The following is a 25,169-nucleotide window of genomic DNA, read 5'->3' as shown; positions in this document are numbered from 1 at the left end:
TGTGCGCAATTTAATTGGTTAACAAGTCAATTAGCTCCAATAATTGGATGTTAACAAGCAATTATTGGTATTAATTGGCACTAATTAGGATTTACATGCATAGCTCACTAAGGGGTCCTTTTACTAAGCTGCGGAAAAAAGGGTCCGTGGTAGTGGCGGAGGTCATTTTTCCCTCGCTCCAGGACCCTTTTTACCACAGTGGATAAAAAAGCTCCTCAAAAAAAATGGCCATGTGGTAAGACAACTCTTATTCTTACCACATGGCCTTATGGCAGGAAGCACTTACTGCCACCCACTGAGGTGGCAGTAAGGGCTCCCACGTTAACCTTGCAGTAACTGGGCAGCACAAGGTGATGCCCAATTACCACTGGGTAGCACCGCGCTAGACAAAAAATAATTCTGGAGAGTGCCGGAAATGGTGCACACTCAACTTGGAACTACTGCTGGTGGCAGTGTTGCTCCGGTAGTAGTTCAGTTTTTGCATGCGGTAAGCCTATGTTGGGCTTACCGCTGCTTTGAAAAAAGGGTCCCTAAGTGTATTCTATAAAGCAATGCATGTAAACTGGCCCATGCAGATCTCAAAGGGGTGTAGCCATGGGAGGGGCATGGGCATTCCTAAAATTTAAATGCAGCCTTATAGAATATGCCCGATCCGCGCCTAAATTAGTCATGCACTTTTACACCAGGTTTTAGTTAGCATAAATGGCTGCAACTAAATTTAGTTGCAGGAATGGGCACTATGCGTATTCTATAAACTGTGCCTAACTTTAGGCGAGGTTTATAGAATAGTGCTAAGCACAGCCTTTTTAGTGACAACTTTTTAGGTGTCATATATAGAATCTAGTCCTAACTGAGTAAATCCCAGTTTTAACCTGATTTTGCCCCTGAACTTCCTGGAGAGTGTCAGAAGAGATATTCAGCAGAACTGCCCATTCCCTGCCTACTGAGCATGGTTTAACTATGCAGAAACTCTCCTTCCTGGTTAATCCCTTTTGAATTCAAAAGTTCCTACTACTTTTGAATACTCAGCACATAAAGTATCCAAATGGCAGCTGAACACTGTCACTATCTGGGTAATTTCTTAGTTTGCTTTCACTTTGTCTCAATGCCGTCTCCTTTTTATACAGATCACCTTGGGCTATTTAGATAGACATTCTGCTTGACACTATCCATATGACTTGAAAATCCATGGATAGTAAGGTTATCTACTGTATATCTACCTATCTATATATACAGAGAGAGAGAGATTTGACAAATATGATTCTGTTCTATTTATTTATCTATTTATTAGGATTTCTTTACTTTTTTTTTTTTTTTTTTTAAAGAAATTCACCTACAAGAGTGTATAACAAGATCAATATGAACATAGGCAAGAGACAATATCAACAGAAAAAATATTCAAATACACTATATATTATGGTATAGTGTGCTACTTACAATGTTATATTACACAATAAAGTATTTTAATATAAGGAGACTAATTTAAAGAAAGTTACACATGAAGTCAGAAAGTGCATGAATATAATCCCCAGCTAGGGTACATATCCAAAAATCTGTTCCTACTATAAGATTCTTAGTAGACACTCCTGCTTATTTTCGAACGAGAAGGCCGGCCATCTTCTAACACAAATCGGGAGATGGCCGGCCATCTCCTAAACCCGGCCAAATTGGTATAATCGAAAGCCGATTTTGGCCGGCCTCAACTGCTCTCTGTTGCGGAACCGGTGAAAGTTCAAGGGGGCGTGTCGGCAGTGTACCGAAGGCAGGACGGAGGTGTGGTTAAGAGATGGCCGGCTTCGGCCGATAATGGAAAAAGGAAGGCCGGCTCTGACGAGCACTTGGCCGACTTCACTTGGTCCATTTATTTTTAGGACCAAGCCTCCAAAAAGTGCCCCAAATGAGAAGATGACCACCGGAGAGAATTGGGGATCACCTCCCCGTACTCCCCCAGTGGTTACCAACCCCCTCCCACCCCCCCAAAAAAATTACAAATTATTTTTTTTCCAGCCTCTATGCCATCCTGAAATGTCATACCCAGCTCCATGACAGCAGTATGTCCCTGGAGCAGTTTTTAGTGGGTGCAGTGCACTTCAGGCAGGGGGACCCAGGCCCATCCCCCCCTACCTGTTACACTTGTGGTGGTAAATGGGAGCCCTCCAAACCCCCCTGAAAATCCACTGTACCCACATGTAGGTGCCCCCCTTCACCCATAAGGGCTATGGTAATGGTGTACAGTTGTGGGGAGTGGGTTTTGGGGGGGATTTGGGGGGCTCAGCCCACAAGGTAAGGGAGGTATGTACCTGGGAGCAATTTTTGAAGTCCACTGCAGTGCCCCCTAGGGTGCCCGGTTGGTGTCCTGGCATGTCAGGGGGACCAGTGCACTACAAATGCTGGCTCCTCCCACGACCAAACCCGTCCATCTCTGACATTTGGCTGGCCCCAATCATATTATCGAAACGAAAGATGGCCGGCCATCTTGTTTCGATAATACGGTTCGTGAGACCTCTTTACGGCGTTGGCCTTAGAGATGGCCGCCCATATAGATGGCCGGCGCCGTTCGATTATGCCCCTCACTGCCACCCTTAGAATAATCCACAGATGTTGTGCATAATCTTTTGAAACAATTCTAGTCCTTTTATCATATGAGGCCTTAGAAAATTATTACATTGGCCCAACAACGTATTTTAGATAGATATTTCCCACTTACTGACATTTTGCTGGAATTACAGGTGACAGATTTTTACAGATGAAATACTAGAGGTAATATTAACAAAATGAATACTCACTATAATCTTCAATTTTAATGTCCAGGAATTCTATTTTCGGCATTTGTCTAGAATCTATGGCCTCCTGCACATTGGCATTTGCCTCTAGCTCATAGATACCTGCAATGAAGAGTTAACAAACGGATAACATTAACACACACAATTTTGGGCACATAGATTTAAAGATGCCACCACATCCTGAATCCATAAGAGGGCTTCTAATTCAATACAACATCTAGAAAACAACAGAATTCTTCCTCACAATACAGACCCAAATCAGGTGTAAAAAATCTATTTCACTCTGGGCTCCTTTTACCAAGCTGCAACAAAAGGGGGCCTGTGCTGGCATCGGCACATGTTTTTGATGCGTGCCGAGGCCCCCTTTTACCACAGCGGGTAACAGAGAAGTCTTTCTTTACTGCAGGAAATGGCTGTGCAGCCACTTTGGGGGGCAGCCCTTACCGCCAAACATTGAGGTGGTGGTAAGGGCTCCCGCACTAACTCAGCGGTAACCGGGCAGCACGACAGAGCCCAATTATCGCTGGCGCTACAAAAATAAATAAATATAGATAGATGTTTATCAAGAATGGGGTTAGGTCAGCTTGCGGCTGGAAGCGACTTGCATGCTGCTTACCGCCACAGGCTGAATATTTACCCTTCTGTGTTTATTCATCATCATTGCAAGATTGTATCATTATACTGTAGTGTAGATACGAAGATTGGCAGTTCTCTCTATGCTGACAAAGATGCCCTTAGACTGCCCAGCTATTTATTTATTACATTTGTACCCCACATTTTCCCACCTATTTGCAGGCTCAATGTTGCTTACATAGTGCGGTGAGGCGATAGCCATCTACGATGAAGAAACAAATATAGAGTGAAGTAAGGATAAGGATAGTGGCTGAATATCTCTGCTATTTATTTATTTATTAGGATTTATTAACCACCTTTAGGAAGAGATTCACCCAAGGTGGTGTACAGTAGGTACAGTTCAACATGAAACTTATAATTTTGTTAACAGCCTAACAATAGTAAAATAACCAAGAATATAAACATGAATACAATAAATGAGGTAAACTTGAAAACAGTAAATTGAAACCTAATAATAGAACTACTGTGAAACAGTATAAAAAATGTACACATTTAACAGCACTGGAATACCAAAGATATAATGCAATTTTAGTATAATACTAATGATCCACCTAATAAGCACACATTCAACTAACATAGATATGATGCTAAAGATTTTATACAATACGGCTTACCATATAGCTGAGGGACTAAGAGTAGATATATGATGGGAACAAGATGCGTGGTACAGAGTCAGTTGGGATAATTTGATAGTTAGCTAAAATCAAGGCAAGTTCTTTGTATAAGGAACTGATCTAAGTTACAGTGTGTATATAGCAAGCTAGTCCAGGTGCAGAATGAGTGTATAGTTTGTCACCCCGTGTATTAAAGGCTTGGGAGAAGAGCCAGGCTTTCACCTTCTTCCTGAAGTACAGGTAGTCTCGAGTTACATGTAACCCCTCTGGGAGTAAATTCCAGAGCATGGGGGCTACTCCTCAGAAGGCTCGCTGGCGGGTATTTGTAGAAGCTGAAGCAAGGGCTACAGTCTAGTTTAGTACCAATGAGGGCACTACTGTATATACATGGACTATTAAACGTTGTGGATGTAAATACTGACTGGACACTTGTGAGGACTAATTATTTAACAGTGTCCCTATATATAGGCATCCAGAGGACAGCTATGTAGCTTCTATCCTATAAAGGAAAGATAGATATTAGCACTGATGTTCAGGAAAGATAGATATTAGCACTGATGTTCAGCACTAGAGAGTCCTTTTACTAAGCTGTGAGAAAAAAGGCCCTGCAATAGCAGCTGGGGCTGTTTTTTTTTTTTTACTTTTATTTATTTTATTTGTTACATTTGTACCCCACATTTTCCCACCTATTTGCAGGCTCAATGTGGCTTACATAGTACCGTAAAGGCGTTTGCCAGTCGGTTGATAACAAATACAAGGTTGTATTGTGGTCAAATGAGGTAGATGTGTGTCAGGCACCGTGAAGGTCATATGGAATGAAGATTACATATTGTCCAGTACGATCATTGGTTGAGCTGTGTTGCTGGACGTGGGGATTTACGTTGGATCGGTGAGGTAAGCCTTTTTGAAGAGGCTGGTTTTTAGTGATTTTCTGAAGTTTAGGTGGTTATTGTTTTTACAGCTTTCGGGAGTCCATTCCATAATTGTGTGCTTACGTAGGAGAAGGTGGATGCGTAAGTTATTTTGTATTTAAGACCTTTGCAATTTGGGTAATGTAAGTTTAGGTATGATCGTGATGATCCGATTCTGTTTCTGGCTGGTAGATCTATAAGGTCTGTCATGTATCCTGGGGCTACGCCGTAGATAATTTTGTGGACAAAGGTGCATATTTTGAAGATGATACATTCTTTGATTGGGAGCCAGTGCAGCTTTTCTCGAAGGGGTTTAGCACTTTCGAATCGTGATTTACCAAATATCAGCCTTGCAGCTGTGTTTTGGGCGGTTTGGAGTTTTTTTGCGAGTTGTTCTTTACATCCCACATAGATTGCGTTGCAGTAATCTGCATGGCTTAAGACCATTGATTGTATTAAGTTTCGAAAGACTTCCCTTGGGAAGAAAGGATTCCGCATGCCGGGGCCCTTTTTACAGCAGCGAGTAAAACACCCATTAAAAAATGGCTGTACGGTAAGATAACTCTTACTGCAAGGCTATGCAGCGGGGAGCACTTACCACCACCCACTGAGGTAGCGGTAAGGGCTCACGCAGTAACCAGGTAGTGCACGGTGATGCCCGATTACCACTGGGTTAGCGCTGCACTATAAAAAACAATTTTTTCTGGAGCACTGGAAATGGCGAGCACTCAAGGCAGAACTACTGCCAGTGGCTGTGTTGGGTGGGTGGTAGTTCCAGGATAGCATGTGGTAAGCCTACATTGGGCTTACCGATACTTTGTAAAAGGACCCCTAGGCTCATAAATTAAGCTCATAAATCGATTAAGTCAACTTGAGATAACTTAAGTCAAGTTGAGATCATTCAAGCCAAGCAGAGAGAAATTAAATTATGGAATAATTTAAACCAAGTTGAGATTATTAAAGTCATGGTGAGATAAATTAAGTCAACTTAACATACTTTAAGTCAAGCTGGGATAATTTAAGTCAATTTGAGATACTTTATGTCAAGTTGGGATAATTTAAGTCAACATGTGATAACTTAAGTCATGTTGAGAAAATTTAAGTCAAGTTGAAATAATTTAAGTCATCCTGAGATATTTTAGCTCAAGTTGAGAGAAATTAAGTCAAGCTGGGATAACTTAAAGCAATTTGAGATAAAAGTCAAGTTGGGATAATTTAAATCAATTTGAGATAATTTAAGTCAGGTTGAAATACATTTAGAGGGGAATTCATCAAGCAGCTTTGGGTCTTGTCGCATTAATTGGGCCTTAACGTGACTTAAAAGGCCCTAATGTTCCAGTTCTAAAGTACCACATCACTATAGTGCCGTGTGTTAGATAGTAATGAGATGCAGAATATGCAAATACATGTTCTGCATCACATTACTATGCAAATACCCTAATGCAACTGTTGGCGATATACCACAAGTCGCGTTAGGGTCAGAAAATCATGGTAAAATAACCCCAGCTGAAAGTTGGGGCTATTTAACTGCAAGTCAAGGTTTCTCACCACCCAAGGTAATCCCTCCTGAAGCAAGGTACACCCTCCAGGCCCACCAATTCCCCTTTGTGCCTACATTTTAAATGGTTTCATTGGTGGTCTGGGGGACGGGGGTCCTGAGAATTACAGGGGGGTCACTACAGGGCCTGATGGTCCAGGGAGGGGTCTGATGCAGTCTGGTCTCTTCAGGCAGGAATGACGCCCAATCACTGCTATCTACTCTGGGCACCTTACTGAAATGTCACAACTACTGCTAGGGGTCATATTTTCTTATAAGGGAATAAGACCCCTAATGGTAGTTGCACGAGACGACCGCTAGGGATGCCATTTGAGGAGAGTGCCCAGAGTGGGCAGGACCTCTACCTCAGACCATCAGCCCCCCTGCATAGCCCCTCCTAGAATCCCCAGGACCCTCCCTCTCAGGATCCCCATGACCCCCCTCAGGACCACCAATAAAACTATTTAAAAGGTAGGCATGAGGGAGGTGGGTGGACCTGGAGGTACCTTTCATCGGGGGGGGGGGGGGGGGGGGGGGGGGAGACTCGGACCTGCAGCCTGGGAGCATTGGTGGCCAGATGCTCCCAGTCATTGGGAATAACCCACTGGTTCCGGAATCCCACAGGAAATCAAGATGTGGTAAAAGGTGAACTTTTACTGCACCTTGATGAATCTCCCCTCCCCCAACTCAAAGCTGGGATAAATTAAGTCAAGTTGGCATAATTGAAGTCATCCAGAGATACTTTAAGTCAAGGTAGGATAAATTAAACAGTTTTGAAAATTTAAGTCGAGAATATTTAAGTCAGGTCAAGATAAATTTAAAAAATACCTAGGTGCCCTTCTACAAAGCATCGGTAAGCCCAACACGGGCTTACTGCTGCTACCAGGAACTACTGCTGGCCCAATGCGGCCACCAGCGGTAGAGTTCTGCCTTGAGCGTACGCCATTACATTTTTAAATTTTATAGTGTGGTGCAAACCCAGTGGTAATTGGGCATTGCCGTGTACTTCCCAGTTACTGCTGAATTACCACGGGCGTCCTTACCACCACCTCAATGGGTAGTAGTAAGTGCTCCCCACACATGGCCATGCGGTAAGAGTAATCTTACCACATGGCCATTTTTTAGCGGCTTTTTACCTGCTGTGCTAAAAAGGGCCCTGTCGTGTTGGAAAAACAGCCTCTGCGATTACTGCAGGGCCCTTTTCCCCGCAGCTTAGTAAAAGGATCCTCTTAATGCTCAGATTAATGCGCACATATGGGAGTTTTGCAGTAGCCTGTTTTTCCTGCACTAAGCATGTATATGGGGCCCCTAAGTGTAGTTATTTAAAACTGAGGATCCCAAATTTAGGAGTACTGTTTAGTTACTAGAAGCTGGTATCAACTGCTTGCACAGGAAAGCAGAAGATAGAAACTGAAATCTGATACCTCAGTAGGTAACTAGGTAATTGTTGTACTCAGATTATAGGGGACAGCAGAGGCATAACATGCAAATTTCTGGATATCATAGTAGAGAGAAAAATCACACATCACTATTATTTAAGCATGTAAATAATGATAACCGTCAAAGCTGAGAGTTTAGTGCTGCTGAATATCAGTGGCTAAATCTGAACCAACCACGAACTGATACCATTGAATTGATTACATTAGTCATATTATCATTATTGGTCCTTATATCTTACTGCTTTTATTATTTTTTATTTATTTATTTATAACATTTGTATCCCACATTTTCCCACCTATCTGCAGTTTCAATGTGGCTTACATAATTCCGAAAGTGGTGATTATCAGTTCCGGATAGCAGAAATACATAGTTGGGGTAAAGGGACAAATTAGGTTAGGTTACAAGAGGAAAGTTTGTCCTATGATAAGAGCTAAAGGTAATAGGTTAAACTTCATTCATGACGAAAAAAGCTTGAATAATTAGGATTCCTTATTTTTTACACAATAACATGTTAAATTTAAAAATCTATTACTCTGTTCATAATTATGCCTTTTGCAATATAATGTAAGCCACATTGAGCCTGCAAATAGGTGGGAAAATGTGGGGTACAAATGCAGCAAATAAATAAATAAATAAATAAATGATTAAAAACCCCATGGGGAGCCGGTTGATATTGTATATCTGGATTTTCAGAAGGCGTTTGACAAAGTGCCGCACGAAAGACTCCTGAAGAAATTGCAGAGTCATGGAATCGGAGGTAGGGTATTATTATGGATTAAGAACTGGTTGAAAGATAGGAAGCAGAGAGTAGGATTGCGTGGCCAGTATTCTCAGTGGAGGAGGGTAGTTAGTGGGGTCCCGCAGGGGTCTGTGCTGGGTCCGTTGCTTTTTAATGTATTTATAAATGACCTAGAGATGGGAATAACTAATGAGGTAATTAAATTCGCCGATGACACAAAATTATTCAGGGTCGTCAAGTCGCAGGAGGAATGTGAACGATTACAGGAGGACCTTGCGAGACTGGGAGAATGGGCGTGCAAGTGGCAGATGAAGTTCAATGTTGACAAGTGCAAAGTGATGCATGTGGGTAAGAGGAACCCGAATTATAGCTACGTCTTGCAAGGTTCCGCGTTAGGAGTTACGGATCAAGAAAGGGATCTGGGTGTCGTCGTCGATGATACGCTGAAACCTTCTGCTCAGTGTGCTGCTGCGGCTAGGAAAGCGAATAGAATGTTGGGTGTTATTAAGAAGGGTATGGAGTCCAGGTGTGCGGATGTTATAATGCCGTTGTATCGCTCCATGGTGCGACCGCACCTGGAGTATTGTGTTCAGTACTGGTCTCCGTATCTCAAAAAAGATATAGTAGAATTGGAAAAGGTACAGCGAAGGGCGACGAAAATGATAGTGGGGATGGGACGACTTTCCTATGAAGAGAGGCTGAGAAGGCTAGGGCTTTTCAGCTTGGAGAAGAGACGGCTGAGGGGAGATATGATAGAAGTGTATAAAATAATGAGTGGAATGGATCGGGTGGATGTGAAGCGACTGTTCACGCTATCCAAAAATACTAGGACTAGAGGGCATGAGTTGAAGCTACAGTGTGGTAAATTTAAAACGAATCGGAGAAAATTTTTCTTCACCCAACGTGTAATTAGACTCTGGAATTCATTGCCGGAGAACGTGGTACGGGCGGTTAGCTTGACGGAGTTTAAAAAGGGGTTAGATAGATTCCTAAAGGACAAGTCCATAGACCGCTATTAAATGGACTGGAAAAATTCCTCATTTTTAGGTATAACTTGTCTGGAATGTTTTTACGTTTGGGGAGCGTGCCAGGTGCCCTTGACCTGGATTGGCCACTGTCGGTGACAGGATGCTGGGCTAGATGGACCTTTGGTCTTTCCCAGTATGGCACTACTTATGTACTTATGTACTTATGAACACTATAAAATTAGCACCGGAATAGTGCGGGGGAATAATGCCCCTATGATTAACACTAATAGTATGGAAATTTATGAGCGCTATTAATGTTGATCATCGGGATACTTCTGTGGGAGGATTGTGCCTGGGCATGCGACCAAGGAACAATCCTCCCACAGAAGTTATTTGACAGGTTCGGGCTGTCAAAAAAAAAAAAAGCCTAGACCTGTGAAACGCAGCCCAACGGAAGGACATAGAGGTTCGGTGGACCTCCAGACTCCCTTACCCCCGCCCGGACACAAAGGGCTGGAGGTCCAGAAGGCATCCAGCCCCCCTAACCCCCCAACCAGCAATAAAGAGATTATCTGGTGGCCCAGTGGGACCCTACTGTAGGGGTGGAGACATATATAGAGGCCCTTTTACTAAGCTGCGTAGGCACCTACGCAAGCATTACACATGTCAGTTTGTAATTACCGTGTGACTACTGTGAGGCCCGGTCGGTAATTCCATTTTTTATGTGTGTCTGAAAATATTCTTTATTTTTTGAACACGCGGCGCTAACCGGGCAGTAATCGACAGTATGCACGTTGATGATTACCGCCCAGTTAACGTGTGAGACCTTACCACTAAGTGAATGGGTGGTGGTAAGGTCTCAGACCCAAAATGGACGTGCACCAATTTTTATTTTGCTGACAGTCAATTTTCGTCTCCCCCAAAAAAGACCTTTTTTACAGGCGCACTGAGAAATGGATCTACGCACGTCCAAAACACACGCATACACTAGTGCAGGCCATTTTTCAGCACACATTAGTAAATGGACCCCATAGTGACCACGCCCTTACGGTTGGCCCTGTATGAGTACCGGTACCTTTTTTCCTACAAAAAAAGCACAGATTCTCAGACTTATTTACCATCCTTTTCCTAATAATTCCTAGCATCCTGTTTGCTTTTTTGGCCACTGCCACACACTGGGCAGAAAATTTCAGCATATTGTCTACAACAACACTTAGATCTTTTTCTTGGGTGCTGACTCCCCCAAGGTGGACCCTAGCATCAGGTAACTATTGGAATAATTCTGGGAATCTATTATGTAAGGGCACATGGAGGGGCATTTTTGAACGGGGACGACCATCTCTAAGGGTGCACAACTCTAAGGACAATGCCGTGAAGGGGCAGGGCAACGTGTATTATCGAAACAAGATGGATGTCCATCTTTTGTTTCGATAATATGGTCAGGGATGCCCAAATCTTGACATTTAGGTCGACCTTAGAGATGGTCGTCCTCGGTTTTCGGCGATAATGGAAACCAAAGACGTCTATCTCAAAAACGTCCAAATCCAAGCCTTTTGGTTGTGGGAGGAGCCAGCATTTGTAGTGCACTGGTCCCCCTCACATGCCAGGACACCAACCAGGCACCCTAGGGGGCACTGCAGTGGACTTCAGAGATTGCTCCCAGGTGCATAGCTCCCTTACCTTGGGTGCTGAGCCACCCAACCCCCCCCCCCCCAACAGATCTGCCAGTCTGAAGTACACTGCACCCACTACAACTGCTGCAGTTACCTGTATACTGCTGCGATGGACCTGAGTATGGCATTTGAGGCTGGCATAGAGGCTGGCAAAAAAGTATTTTTAAACTTGTTTTTTTATGGTGGGAGGGGTTAGTGACCACTGGGTGAGTAAAGGGAGGTCATCCCCGATTCCCTCCGGTGGTCAGTTGGGGCACCTTTTTGAGGCTTGGTCATGAATAAAAAAGGACCAAGTAAAGTCGGCCAAATGCTCGTCAGGGACACCCTTCTTTTTTCTATTATCGGCCAAGGACGACCATCTCCTAATCACGTCCCAGTTCCGCCTTCGCTACCCTGCCGAACGCCCCCGTGAACTTTGGTCGTCCCCGTGACAGAAAGCAGTTGAGGATGCAAAAAATCGGCTTTCGATTTTACCGATTTGGGCGACCTTGTGAGAAGGACGCCCATCTCCCGATTTGTGTCAAAAGGTGGGCGTCTTTCTCTTTCGAAAATAAGCGTGATAGGCACCTATGTTGACTTTATTAAAAAAGAGCTCTTTTGAAATTTATATATTTAGAGGTGCCCTATTATGAAACTACCCCTGCTATGTCTTTGCAGGTGTATTGTTGAAGGAAAACTCCACAGGCAGTGTTCCCTTGCTCCTGTGAGCTGCAGTACCTGCAGACCTGTGCAGTCATGGGGACCATGAGAACTGTTCCCATAATGCATAATTTCTGTATTATGTATTAGAATGGGAAAACACATTAGCAAAGCTAAATTAACACACAAAAACTGCCACTATGAATTATTTCACTGGATAACCCTATGCAACAGGTCATTGGCTATTCCACCTGTTTCTGAACAGGAAGGGCCACTTCTGTTGAAACACAACTCCAATGTAGGCTGCAAAGCAACAGACTATTAACTTTAGTTAAACATTAGGATTCTCTTTTAATTAAGGCTCAGAAAACTAGCTTTATCTGTGTGAAAGATGCCGGTGACACAAGGGAGTTCAGTTAAGCCTTTGTATTTGTTCACATAATTATATCCACATAAGAAATATGAAGGGGGATATGAAAGACTATGAAGGGATTGACGAGACTCCTAAAGGACTCTTTTCCTTTGTTCTAGGGTCAGTGGGAATTTATTATTCTGTGAAGCACACACGGTCATTTTTAATTAAATGTAAGCACTCTATACAATTCTGTTGCGGACTGCAATTAGCCATTATCACAGGATTGCACAATACTAAGAATGAACACAAGCAAATAGCTTTCATTAAATTACAGCTCCTTTTCAAGGAAACAATTTAAAAAACCAACCTTCCTCTTTGCACACTGCAGATATGTTTTATCCACGGTGTTCTATCATACTGTCTCAATAGAGAAAACCCTTGATCCTTCAGGATCTCTATGTCTTTCACACATTCTACAGCTTCGAAAATGTGGTCTATGGAAACCAGTCCACACCTACTTCACCAACATAACCCGTTTTAAATGCACTGCTGCTGCAGCCTGCCTAATGAACATTTCACGCTGTTACTGACTGCTTAGCTGTCTATAATGAGAGATCTTTATATTTAAATATGAAAACTGTCCCTAAGGAATCACTCAGCACATCTTAAATGGCTATGTAAATCATGAGGATGCCTTTCGAGGGGTGATCAAGCATTGTAAGACTTACTATAATACTGAAAGGATACAATGCAACACGGCAATGCCAATATCTGTACACTCCGAGTCCCTTGTTCTCTGCCCCCAAGCGTTCCATCCTCTTTTTCCTTTCCCTGGCTCCCATTGATAAGAAGCCTATATGCAGAAATCCAATTTTTCCTTTTCAGTGCATGAAATGGCCGCAGTTTTGTGCATTCAGTATTATGTACTCTTAAACCAGGATTACCAGCAAAGGGGGAAACTGAGTTGGGATTTTCCTAGCTAGGAAAATGTCCAGTGAGGCAGTTGTTTGCATCATTCTACCCCATGGATGAAGCCGTTAAAGGCACATGGCATCCCTCTTCATGTTTGAAATGGTCAGGTAACAATTAGCCATAATATTATAGATACAGGTTCTCATAAAGAAAAGTAAACATTAGAAAAAGCAAGGGAGGAAAAAGCCTCAAGAAGCTTCCAGCAATTAACATCATTGGCATAAAAAAAACCTCCCAAATCCAACACAGAGAAAGACATTATGCAGCTAAGTACTTCTAAGTTTTGAAATCGAGAGGGTTTTTATGCCAACAATGAAGAAGTCCTGCTCGACCTGCTGATTGTTAATTGCTGGGAGCTTCTTGAGGCTGTTTCCTCCCTTGCTTTTTCTAATGTTTACTTTTCTTTATGAGAACCTGTATTATAATATTATTGCTGTTTGAAATTGGCTCTCATCCAACGTGTTATTTTGTAGGTAACAATTAGCACATTTTTGAGGGGACATCAAGCACTGAAGGATATTGAGCTGGATGGACCATTGGTCTGACCCAGTATAGCTGTTCTTATGTAACTGTGCTCCTAATTAGCTGATAGGTCACGAAAGTAAGAATAACACAAGAAAATGCATGCATGTGGTTTTAAATTAAAAAAACAAATGTGACACAGAGCTGGTCTGGTGGCTCAGTGACAGTACAGTGCACTGCAGAGAACCTTGTTTCTATTTAAGGCTAATATGTGCATGGCTAAAATAAAAATTTGGTTTGCATTTACATTTTATGATTTTTTCCTGATTTTCAAGTGTTTCCCCCCTCCCCCCCAAAAAAAACCATGCACACAAATATACTCTCACTGAGCTACCTGGCAAGCTCCATTTCACGTTTTAATTATTTTCAAACCACATATATGCTTTTTCTTGTATCACTCTTACTCTCAAGACCAAACTGGCAAATAATTACGAGCACAGTTGCATTCTTTCTCATTTATAACAAATTTGGTTTAGCGCGTGTACAATCAATTTGCGTACACTGAATTTTTTTAGTTGCCCAAATAAACTGAATGCGCACTAATAGAAGCAAAGCCCTACTTCAATCCTACCTTCCCCCATTCTACTCCAGACCTTCTTCCCTCACTCCCCTGACCCACCCACGATATATTTTACATCCTCCCTCCTCTGGACTCCCTGAAAGAACCTCATACACTCTGACTTTTCCTCAGCCCCCTGATATAAAGGTGACCTCCTCCCCACCTTTATCCCCCCAGCTCTTAACTGGAGCTCTCGCTGGTGACTAGGGAAGGCTGGAGTGAGCTCCAGTTGCTCCTGCTATGTTGGGTGCCTGAGGTCAAAATGCCAAATCTGACCCTTGTGGTAGTCTCGGGGTACTATTGCTAGGGGTTAACCTGCCAAATAAGGGTGCATGCTCACCACGTAATCCCTATGCTTTGGTCTTTACATTGCCTATTTTATTAAGCAGCGGTAAAAAGCAGACTTTGGTAGTGTGGGTGCATGGTTTTGGTGCACACTGAGCCATTGTTTACCATGGCTTGGAAAAAAGATTTTTTAAATGGGGACAGTGAATGGTCGTGCACTCGAATTAAAGGTAACATGTGGCTATTTACTGCCTGAGCCCTTACTGCCACCCATTGACCTAGTGGTAAGGGCTCATACGCTACACACGCTGTACTCATGCAGCATGCACCAATGTGGCCTTACTGCTGATTACCACCGGGAACACCCCCTGCAGTAGAAAATAGAAAAATATTTCTACCACAGGAAACAGCGCACCTCAACTTCGACATTACTGTCAGGTGGGCGCGCTACCTGGGCTGATGATTGATATAAAATCTTTTTGCAAACACAAAATTCTGTTGTTTTTTTAAAGCAAGCCTTTGGGAGAGGGTGGTTGGATTATGTTTTTATTTGTTTATTGACTGTTCTATTTCTTTAAATGTGATCTTACGCTGTGAGTCAGCATGGGGCTGATTTTCAAAGCTCTATGTGCTTTGTACTTTGGGCAAATGCACTAAAACTAAAACTCAACACAGAAAAAAAACATTGCGGGGCATAATCGAACGCGAACGCCCATCTCCATGGGTGTCTATGTCCAAAAACGGGTATGTGAAGAGGCGGAACAGACCGTACTATCGAAAAAGATGGGCATCCATCTTTCATGTCGAAAATACGGTTTGGACGGACCAAATACCATGGATTTGGTCCATTCTGAGATGGGCGGGGTTTTTTTTTGCGATAATGGAAACTAAAAACGCCCAGCTCAGAAACGTCTCAATCCAAGTCATTTGGTCATGGGAGGGACAAATGTACAACACTACCATAGCTCTTAGGGGTGAAGGGGCAACTACATGTGGGTACAGTGGGTTTTAGAGGCCTCCCATTTACCACCACAAGTGTTACGGGTGGGGGGGGGGGGGGGGGGGATGGGCCTGGGTCTGCCTGCCTGAAGTGCACTGCAGTACCCACTAAAAGTGCTCCAGGGACAGGACTTGTTGCTGGTGTATAACCTTGGCACAGCAGTTGACACTTGAAGACTAATCTCGCTGAAAACGTCCTTTATTTGAATAAGCACCTTTATTCACAGTTAACTGCAGATCACAGGTTGTGCCCCACTGGCAACGAGTCTCGCTGGTACTGAGATTAGCAGTAGGTCCAAGCTGGCAGAATGGCATACAATGCCCTCTTTCAGCAACATTCAAGGTAAGAACTAAGTGCTGTAACGTGGCTAACACATGAAAGGGATCTAAAAGTGTCTTACACAAATGGCCACTACCTCATGGACTACCGGAAACAAAACAGTAAGCAGAGGGAAAAGCACTATAGGAGTAGAGCCTACCAACTACCAACATCGTGAGCATTTAACACAAGCTAGTGGAATCACGGAGCCCAATACCCTACACCCACCACAATGCATTGCTGATGTGACTCTGCAGTGCCCTTAATAGAAAAGGTGTCACACTCACCCGAGACCCACATCAGAACCAGGGAAAGGCTGTCAGAGGATAGAACACATTCTGCTGTCATGGAAGTGGGTACGGCATTTGAGGCTGGCATACAGGCTTGGAAAAAAGTTTGTAAAGTGGGTTTTTTTTGGCGGGAGGGGGTTAGTGACCACTGGGGGAGTCAGGGGAGGTCATCCCCGATTCCCTCCGGTGGTCATCTGGTCAGTTGGGGCACCTTTTTGGGTCTTAGACCTGAAAAAAGGGTCCAAATAAAGCGGACCAAATTCCGTCAAAAACGCCCTTCTTGTTTCGATTATCAGCTAAAGACGCCCATCTCTCCTCGGCCGATAACCATGCCCCAGTCCCGCCTTCGCCATGCCTCCGACACGCCCCCGTGATCTTTGTTCATCTCCGTGACGGACTTCAATTATCGGGTTTCAATTATACCGATTTGGGCATCCACGGGAAACAGACGCCCATCTCCCGATTTGGGTCAAAATATGAGCGTCTTTCTCTTTCGAAAATAAGCTGGATTGTCTCAATATCTCATCCCAATACAATACATACAAACCATCAAACATCAACATCCCAGGTTACTCCCTCCCTATCTCAGACAGCCTGAAAATTCTCGGAGTAACAATCGACCGAAACCTTTCAATAGAGAACCAAGCGAAATCTACTATAAAGAAAATGTTTCACTCAATGTGGAAACTCAAATGCGTGAAACCATTCCTCCCAAGGGAAGTATTTCGCAACCTGATACAATCAATGGTATTGAGCCACACAGATTACTGCAATGGAATCTATGTGGGATGCAAAGAACAAATCATAAAGAAACTTCAGACTGCACAAAACACAGCAGCCAGGCTTATATTTGGAAAAATGCGTTTTGAAAGCGCCAAACCCCTCCGACAAAAACTGCACTGGCTCCCAATCAAAGAACATATTGCTTTCAAAATCTGCACAATAGTTCACAAAATTATTTACAGCGAAGCCCCGGGATATATGACAGACCTCATTGACCTGCCAACTAGAAACACTACATGATCATCACGTTCATACCTAAATCTCCACTACCCAAGCAGCAAAGGACTCAAATACAAATCAACTTACGCATCCAGTTTTTCCTATTTAAGCGCACAATTATGGAATGCACTGCCAAAAGTGGTAAAAACTACGCTCGACCACTTAAATTTCCGAAAGGCCCTAAAAACAAACCTGTTCAGAAAGACATACCCCACCGAACCAACATAAAAAACCTGGATATCTGCGACATAATGAAACCAAAGACCGTAATGGACATATCCAAACTCTTCCTCTTCCCCCCTAAACTCTCTCAAAGTATTCATCGTACCTGAACCTTATTCTACCATAATATCACCTTGTATTTGTTCATACCGGAACTGGCAAATGCCGTTATGGTACCATGTAAGCCACATGGAGCCTGCTAATAAGAGGGAAAATGTGGGATACAAATGTAACAAATGTAAATGTAAGTGCTTTGAAAATGAGCCCCTGTGTGTCTTAAGGTAACGTTGTCTGCTAATTACTATAAATGAAATGATACAAAACTCCGCACCTTCTCTTCCCAAATTGTGCCTACACGCAAATTGCTTAAAAGTAGGTGCTCTTTCTGTATTGCCTATTTTTATGCTGTATAACCTTGTGTAATTGTATACAAATCATTTTCTGTATGTAAAAATGATTTATATAATTACTCCTGAATTGAAGTTTAAGTATCAGGACTTTATTCAACAATTATTTTACTAGTTTATGTTATGCGCTCATTGAACAGGTATATTAAGCAGATGAAATGTCCTTCTCCAGTGCACTGGAGATTGATATCAGTGTGGAAGATATTGAATCCAAGGCCCTTCAAGATCTCAGCTTCATTGAATCTGCTTCAAGCAATGTATGAATCTCGAGTATCTTGACATCAATGATGTTGAAGATGAGGTGTTGTGTCCAGCATGGAGAAATTCCAGGAGCTTATTGATCTCATTGTTGAGCTCCTCCTCAAAGACTGGGAACACCAAAAATGCAGGGGAACCAATAGAGGTGGTCACATTCTCTGTGGTCTTCTTTGGGTCTTTGCACTCTGCCATCATCAACGAGGGTGAGCAGTTTTCCTTGTTGGGGTCACTATGAAAGCCCTGGAGAAGTGGTGTCTCACTGCTCTCAATGTCATGCTCAATGAAGTATAATGCTGAAGCTTCCAATTCTCTGCCCAACCTCAGCATTCTGGTCCTTAACGTTGAAGAAGAAGAGGACAAATACTTCCTCTGATTCAGGTGAGAATCAACAATGTCCAGACTCAATGACCTCTATCAATGCTTGACATCAAAGATGACTGATGCACTCCCAATGCCAATACATCCCTAATAACCTGAGCAGTTCCTGAACTCTTTGACACCAATGAATTTGATGCAGACATCAATTGACTAGACTTAGAAGGACCTAATATTCTCTCAAGTTATTTTTCAAAGCTCTGGAGCCCACTCTTCATCCTTTGGGAGCACAGGTGACATTTGAAATGGATCATGATTAGCCCCTCCAAGCACCAATTGTAGATTTGCACTTTGGATATTGCCTTGCTGTTCTATCTGTACTTTTTAAAGCTGCTGTGGACTTTCTTTTCAGATATGTTGCCACAAAACAAAACAGCCACAGTGAAATCAGATCAGATTTTTGAAAATTTAACCTAGCTGGTTCATCCTTAGGCCTATAAAGAGGTCTAAGTGGATGGGTATGTAAAAAAAGTAATACTCCAAAACTTGGAGAGACCTGGCATGACAGTGACAGAAAAAACAAAATACATTTTTAACCTTCTCAGACAGCACAGTAGGTACAAATTATCATGGCTCCAAGGAAGAGAGAAGGCTAAGTGAGGGCCTGCATAACAGTGATGAGTGGGAATTCACACAAATATGCTTAAGGGCTTCTCAAAAGCTTCCAGATATGTCTGAGCGGAGGAAGCTTCTCCACATAGGCTTCATCGGATGATGCCATCTATCTCCAAGAACTTGCTTGCTAGTCAGCTTGTCCTTGGGGAAAAATGTTTAGCCCATATGCGGGAAAATGAAGTGAATTTCCCACACACAGCTGAATTTCATTAACAGAAAAGAAGAAGACAGCAGAGGTAACAACAATCCAGCAATTCTGTGGCACTGCTATTTTAGCTGTGATGGGTAGAATTCTTGCCCTTTTTTTCTTGCTATGTAGAAAAACACTCCAGAAGAAGGATACACATGTCACTTTGTATTTGTTGTCTCTCCAAATAGCAGGGTGAAGAGAACCCAGGAGCTGATTATTGCTGCAATTTTGTCAAATCCTAATTTCTTTGCATAGGAAAGCAACCTTTAAATAATTCACACACATATCTGTGGCTACCCTGCAGGCTCTGTTTATACAAAACCACTTTTTCTTTCATTCCCCACTGTGTTTAATCTATACTTCTTTCCTACTCCATGCTGACAATATTGATGGACAAATTGGAGAAATTATATGCTTTCTAAAAGAACCCCCCCCCCAGCTCACCTTGCACTACTGAAATGGGAAACAAACAGCAGCTATGTCTAGGGTACTTTGAACTAAGGAGGCTGTAAACCATAGTTATTATGTATTTGGTTAATGAATGCTAATTTTATACACCACAAACATATGTAATTAGTGTACATATTCACCTCCCTTAAGCACTGAGCTTACTGCAAATACGATAGATTTAACAGAATTAAATTACTATGGGGTCCTTTTACTAAAGTGTGCCACAAATGGCCTGCGCTGATGTAGGCGCGTGTATTGGACGTGCGCAGGTCCATTTTTCAGTGCATCTGCAAAAAAGGCCTTTTTTTTTTCTTTGGCTGAAAATGGACGTGCGGCAAAATAAAAATTAGCGTGCATCCATTTTGGGCCTGAGATCATTCTGCCACCCATTGACCTAGCAGTAAAGTCTCACAAATTAACTGGGCAGTAATGGTCTACGCGTGTACAATGCTGATTACTGCCCGATTAGCGTCGCATGCCGGAAGTTTTCCAGCACGCCTATTGGAAGTGCGTAAAAAATGAAATTACCTCCCGGGCCTCACGGTAGCCGGGCGGTAGTTCAAAATTGACGCATGTAGGACGTGCGGACGTGCCTACGCGGCTTAGTAAAAGGGCCCCTATATATGTAATATGTCAAGGTCAGGGATGCTGAGAATACAACAAATATTGCATGCAGAATGAACAGTGATATTGGCAAATACTGGGAAAAGAGTCTGGAGGTAAAACAAAAAGTAGCTAGTCCTAGCGCAAATTTATTTTTGATTTTTAAATCCACTTGTTTGTCCCATCTGCTGATAATTCACAACTGAACACAGACATATATTTGCAGTTGTTAAAAACCCTCAACAGAGAAAATAGTTGGGGCACAAGTTAATTTCGTCGTATATTTTCAATGTATGCTTGTACAGACTATGTGTAAGGGGCGTATGTGTGTGTGTGTAGGGGGGGGGGGGGGGTAGTCCATCAACAGATTCATATCCCAGGGCCCCCATAGAACATTTATTTCCTGGTTCTCTTCGCTCGCAGCATGCATACTCTTATCCAAGGGAACAAGTTCTCTCCGGGAAGAAGGGATTTCTTTTCCAAGGCCCTGGTGTATATGTCCCTTAATTTCTTAGAGACACACATAGGGTGCTCCAACACTTATGAAAAATATGTGTAAAACAATTATAGCTTTGAGGTATCCTTTCTGTCCTAAGGTTGTACAGCAATGAACAAACACTGTAATACTCCACATGCTTCCTTTATCTGTGTCTTTGATCCCTTTCAATAATAACCAGTCCTTTGGAGCAAAGGGTTTCTTGTGTACCAGGAGAAGCCTATTCCCTTCTGACTGAAACACACAGTCTCATCTATCAGGGACCCCTTCCACACAGATTCTTCCCAATTGGGATAATCTAGTACACAATACTTTCCTCCCAGTAGCACTGCTAGGATTGAATGGGTCCAGGGTGGAAAAATTTAGATGGGCTTCTATAACGCCATCTTTCTCAACATAGCTCAGTAGACGGCATAAATGTTCGTATCTAAAGTTAGGTGTGTAAATACAGACAACTAGAAAACAGGAACAGTGGAAAAAGACCAGGCACTCCGGGGACAAATCAAGCAGACTTCAAGTTCTTAATGACGCAATATTTATTGGTAAAAGACTTGACACAGCACTGTCAGCGTGCACAGGAGGAGCAAGAAGAAAGAAGATCAGGGGGCAGACAGCAAATGCGGCTATGCTGGAGACTGCACTGAAGAAGGCTTTGGCTTGTGGGGGTTGGGGACCCCCGCCAGCCAAACCAGGAGCCCGGATGAAATTTGCGGGGGTCCAGGCCCCTGTGGCCACTCATAGCTACGCCCCTACTACAGACACCCATACATTCCTATGGGCGTTTCTAGCGTTAGCTAGCACTAAATTTTTGGGTGCACTAAAAACACTAGCGCTTCTATAGCGCGACTTAGCAAACAAGGCCCTCAGCTGTCATTATCTCTTTGCAGCTGGGTGGTGAAAAAAGGGAAGGGATTTGATATACTGCCTTTCTGTTGTTACAATCAAAGCGGTTTACATATTATATACAGGTACTTATTTTGAACCTGGGGCAATAGAGGGTTAAGTGCCTTTGCCAGAGGAGCTGCAGTGGAAGGAGGGGGCTCAAGCCTCCGTTTACTTTGGACTCAGAGGTGTGGGGTGGCTTGGACTGATTCTATATCTTTGGAACAGGAAGTGTGGAGGTGACAATAGGAAAAAACACAGTCCACCATTTTGGTTTTTGGACTCAAATTGGTGTAGATTACTGAATTGCGGATTCTACTGGGACTGTCTGTTATTTATGCCCTATCCACTAGATTTACTAAAGTGTTCAACTGCATTAGTGTATGTTAACACAGGTTATTTGCCGCAGGTTCCATTTCATAGCAGGGGCATAGCCATACCTCGGCGGGAGGGGAGTCCAGAGCCTGAGGTTGGGGGACACTGTTTAGCCTGCCTCCCCCAACCGCTGACCCCCCACCACTTTGGACTCCCCCCCCCCCGCTGCTGCCGACCGTCCCCCGTTGCTGCTGCCAGGTACCTTTGCTGGCGGGGGTCCCCAACCCCCACCAGCTGAAGACTGTTCTTCAGCGCTGGTTGACTCCGGCACCTTCGCTGTGATGATGTTTCTAACTCCTGACGTCTTGCGTGTAACCCCGTGCAGGACATGCATACAAAACGTAAGGAGTCAGAAACAGATCAGAAGGTGCCGGAGTTGACCGGTGCTGAAGAAGAGTCTTCGGCAGAGGTATCTGGCGGCAGTGGCAGCAACGGGGGAGGGGCGGCGGCAGTGGCGGCTGGGGATCAAATGTAGAGTGGGCCAGGGCTTGATCTGTGGGGGCCCATGCCCCCGTGGCCCCACCTAGCTATGCCCCTGTTTCAGACAATGGAACTTATTTATTAATACTGCATGTTAATGGCTCTTGCATGCACTAGCACACTTGCACACTTTAGTAAATGTAACCTCAAAATTTTATGCCCTTAAGTGAACTGTGCTTTAGAACTGCCACTAATGTACAGAGTCGCCGAGAGACTGAGCCGGGCCCAGGGCAGGGCCGCTGCTGCTCACTACAAGTCTTTTTCTGAAACCTAGACATCCACAGTTTCGGGAGTGAATCCTGACATTGATCTTATAGCCAGATGTGCATTCTCTTTCTGAACTGGGGAATACGTGTTTATTGTTTATGCCTGCCCAAGTCCCACCTGAAACATACCCAGACCACATCCCCTTGCCATATGCACATTTTTTAGTTTTAAGCACGTATATCTCAGCTTTGGAAAATCCAGTTTATTCATGTCTAAAATGTGAATAGCATTTCTAAAATAAGCACCATAATATATTGAAGCAACCTCCAGCTTGCCTCAGACTGATGAATAAAATTAATATTAACAGAGAAAACAAAAAAAAAGAGGGAGAATACAGAGAGAGAGAGAGAGAGAGAGAAAAAAAAGAAAAGAGTGAAAGATCAAAGAAAAACAAGAGTATGGTGGAGAAAAAGGTATAGGAGAGTGAACCCAGGCACCATTGTAAAAAAAAAAATGTGATCTACTTCCATTGCCACTATTTCCCAGACCCTAATTAAGCACCGAGTTACCAGGAGAAAGTAGCAACCGTGGGGGGCATTTTCAATATGACGTTTAAATCTGACTTTGGACGTTTTGCTCTAAACGTCCCAAATTCGAAAAGGAAGTATAGCCATTTTCAAAATGGCAAAACATATCATATTTCTTTTTCAAAAATGGCCACATGCTCTAAGTGTTTATCTTTTAGGTCTATTAAAAAAAAAAAAGTCCAAGTGCAAAATGCATAAAATCAAGCCATTGGGATGTAGGAGGAGCCAGCATTCTTAGTAGAATGGCCACACAGACATCCCAGTAGAGCAGTGGGGCACCCTAGGGAGCAATGCAGGGAACTTCACATAAAAGATTCCAGGTACACATCTCACCGTTACCCCCTTATATTTTATGGTGAGCCCTCGAAAACCCACCAAAAATCCACTGTCCCCAACTGTACACTACTACAATAGCCCTCATGGCTGCAGGTGACACCTATATGTGGGTACAGTAGATTTTTGATGAATGTGGGAGGGCTGATACTTTCCAGCACAAGTGGGATATGAGCCTGGGCCCCATTCTCTACAGTGCACTGCATCAAACACTAGACTACTCTAGGAATCTGCTTGCTGCTCTAACAGAACTGGTCACAACATCTGAATCTGTCATAGAGGCTGGTATGTACTGTTTCTTTCAAATCTTTTGGGGGGGTGGGAGGGGGTCAGTGACCACTAGGGGAGTAAAGGGAGTCATGCCTGAATCCCTCCAGTGGTCATCTGGTCATTTAGGAAACATTTTCTTGCCTTATTCATTCTAAAAACAGGTCTAGACCAAAACGTTGAAATTGTAGCCCTGGACATTTTTGTTTTGTTTCATTATGACTGCAAAATGTCCAAGTGTTAGGAATGCCCTAATCCCGTCCCCTATATGTCCTGACACACCCTGACACGCCCCCTTGTGATATGGATGCACTGCAGACGAATTGCATAGATACACATCTGCACAAAAGGTTTTGAAAATAGCGATTTGGAAATTTTGAGAACAAATACGTCCCCATGCTGCTTTATGACACTTTTTGGACATTTTTCTGTTTCGAAAATGAGCTCTGTGGTGTACCTCCACGGCACCAGGAGTCAATTTTGTTTGTAGCAGTATTAACATTATTTAAAAATGATCCAAACCAAACAAATAACTTGACATGCCATACTCCTGCCTTTCCTATAATTCTTTCAACACTTGTTGGAGAGATTTAGGATAATTTTATGTAATTGTGTTGGCCTCGTATACCATCTAAGTAGGGTTTTGTAGTCATTTTTTAAATCATTTCAGAATACAGATGCCTTTTCATTGCATTAGATTTTGAGCCCATTAGGGGCAGAAAGCACATATAAGTAGTACACAAACTTCTTTGTACCACAGAAAGGCAGTATATCATGAATGTAATAAACATAAACATTTCTGAGTACTTGTATTTTGACTTATTTTCCTAAGAATTGCTCTACAGAAAATTTGATTTTAAAGATCTGCTTCTGTATATTATTAATATGAGAAATCAACCCCCCCTTGTAAAATTACAACAGAGGTAAATTTCTTCCACTGGAGAAACAGAACTTAATAGGAAATCCTTAATTTACGACTTTTGCAGAAAATGCCTCAGTTGGATACAAATGTAATAGTCTCTATCATTCTACTGGTATCGCTCAAATTATGAATTTCCTGCATATTTTAAACCTAGCTTATCCCCTGTTCTTTTATCTTCTGATGCTTTTTCCTTATAAAATGAAGCAATTTAAAATAAATGAATCTGAGAAACAATATATTACCAAAGCAGGTTTAGAACC

General features: G+C 42.9%; 1 protein-coding gene across 1 annotated transcript in view; it reads right to left on the bottom strand.

Moving 5' to 3' along the window:
• The window catches only part of DPP6 (dipeptidyl peptidase like 6), a 931,600-nt gene that overhangs the window by 36,583 nt on the left and 869,848 nt on the right, over positions 1-25,169 (bottom strand). The window contains 1 exon segment of the mRNA XM_030198448.1: positions 2,787-2,885. Within this exon segment, the coding sequence (XP_030054308.1) occupies positions 2,787-2,885 (99 nt within the window).

This window comes from Microcaecilia unicolor, chromosome 1, assembly GCF_901765095.1.
Source record: "Microcaecilia unicolor chromosome 1, aMicUni1.1, whole genome shotgun sequence".
In the NCBI taxonomy this organism is placed as follows: domain Eukaryota; kingdom Metazoa; phylum Chordata; class Amphibia; order Gymnophiona; family Siphonopidae; genus Microcaecilia; species Microcaecilia unicolor.
This window is presented reverse-complemented; position numbering and strand designations above follow the sequence as displayed.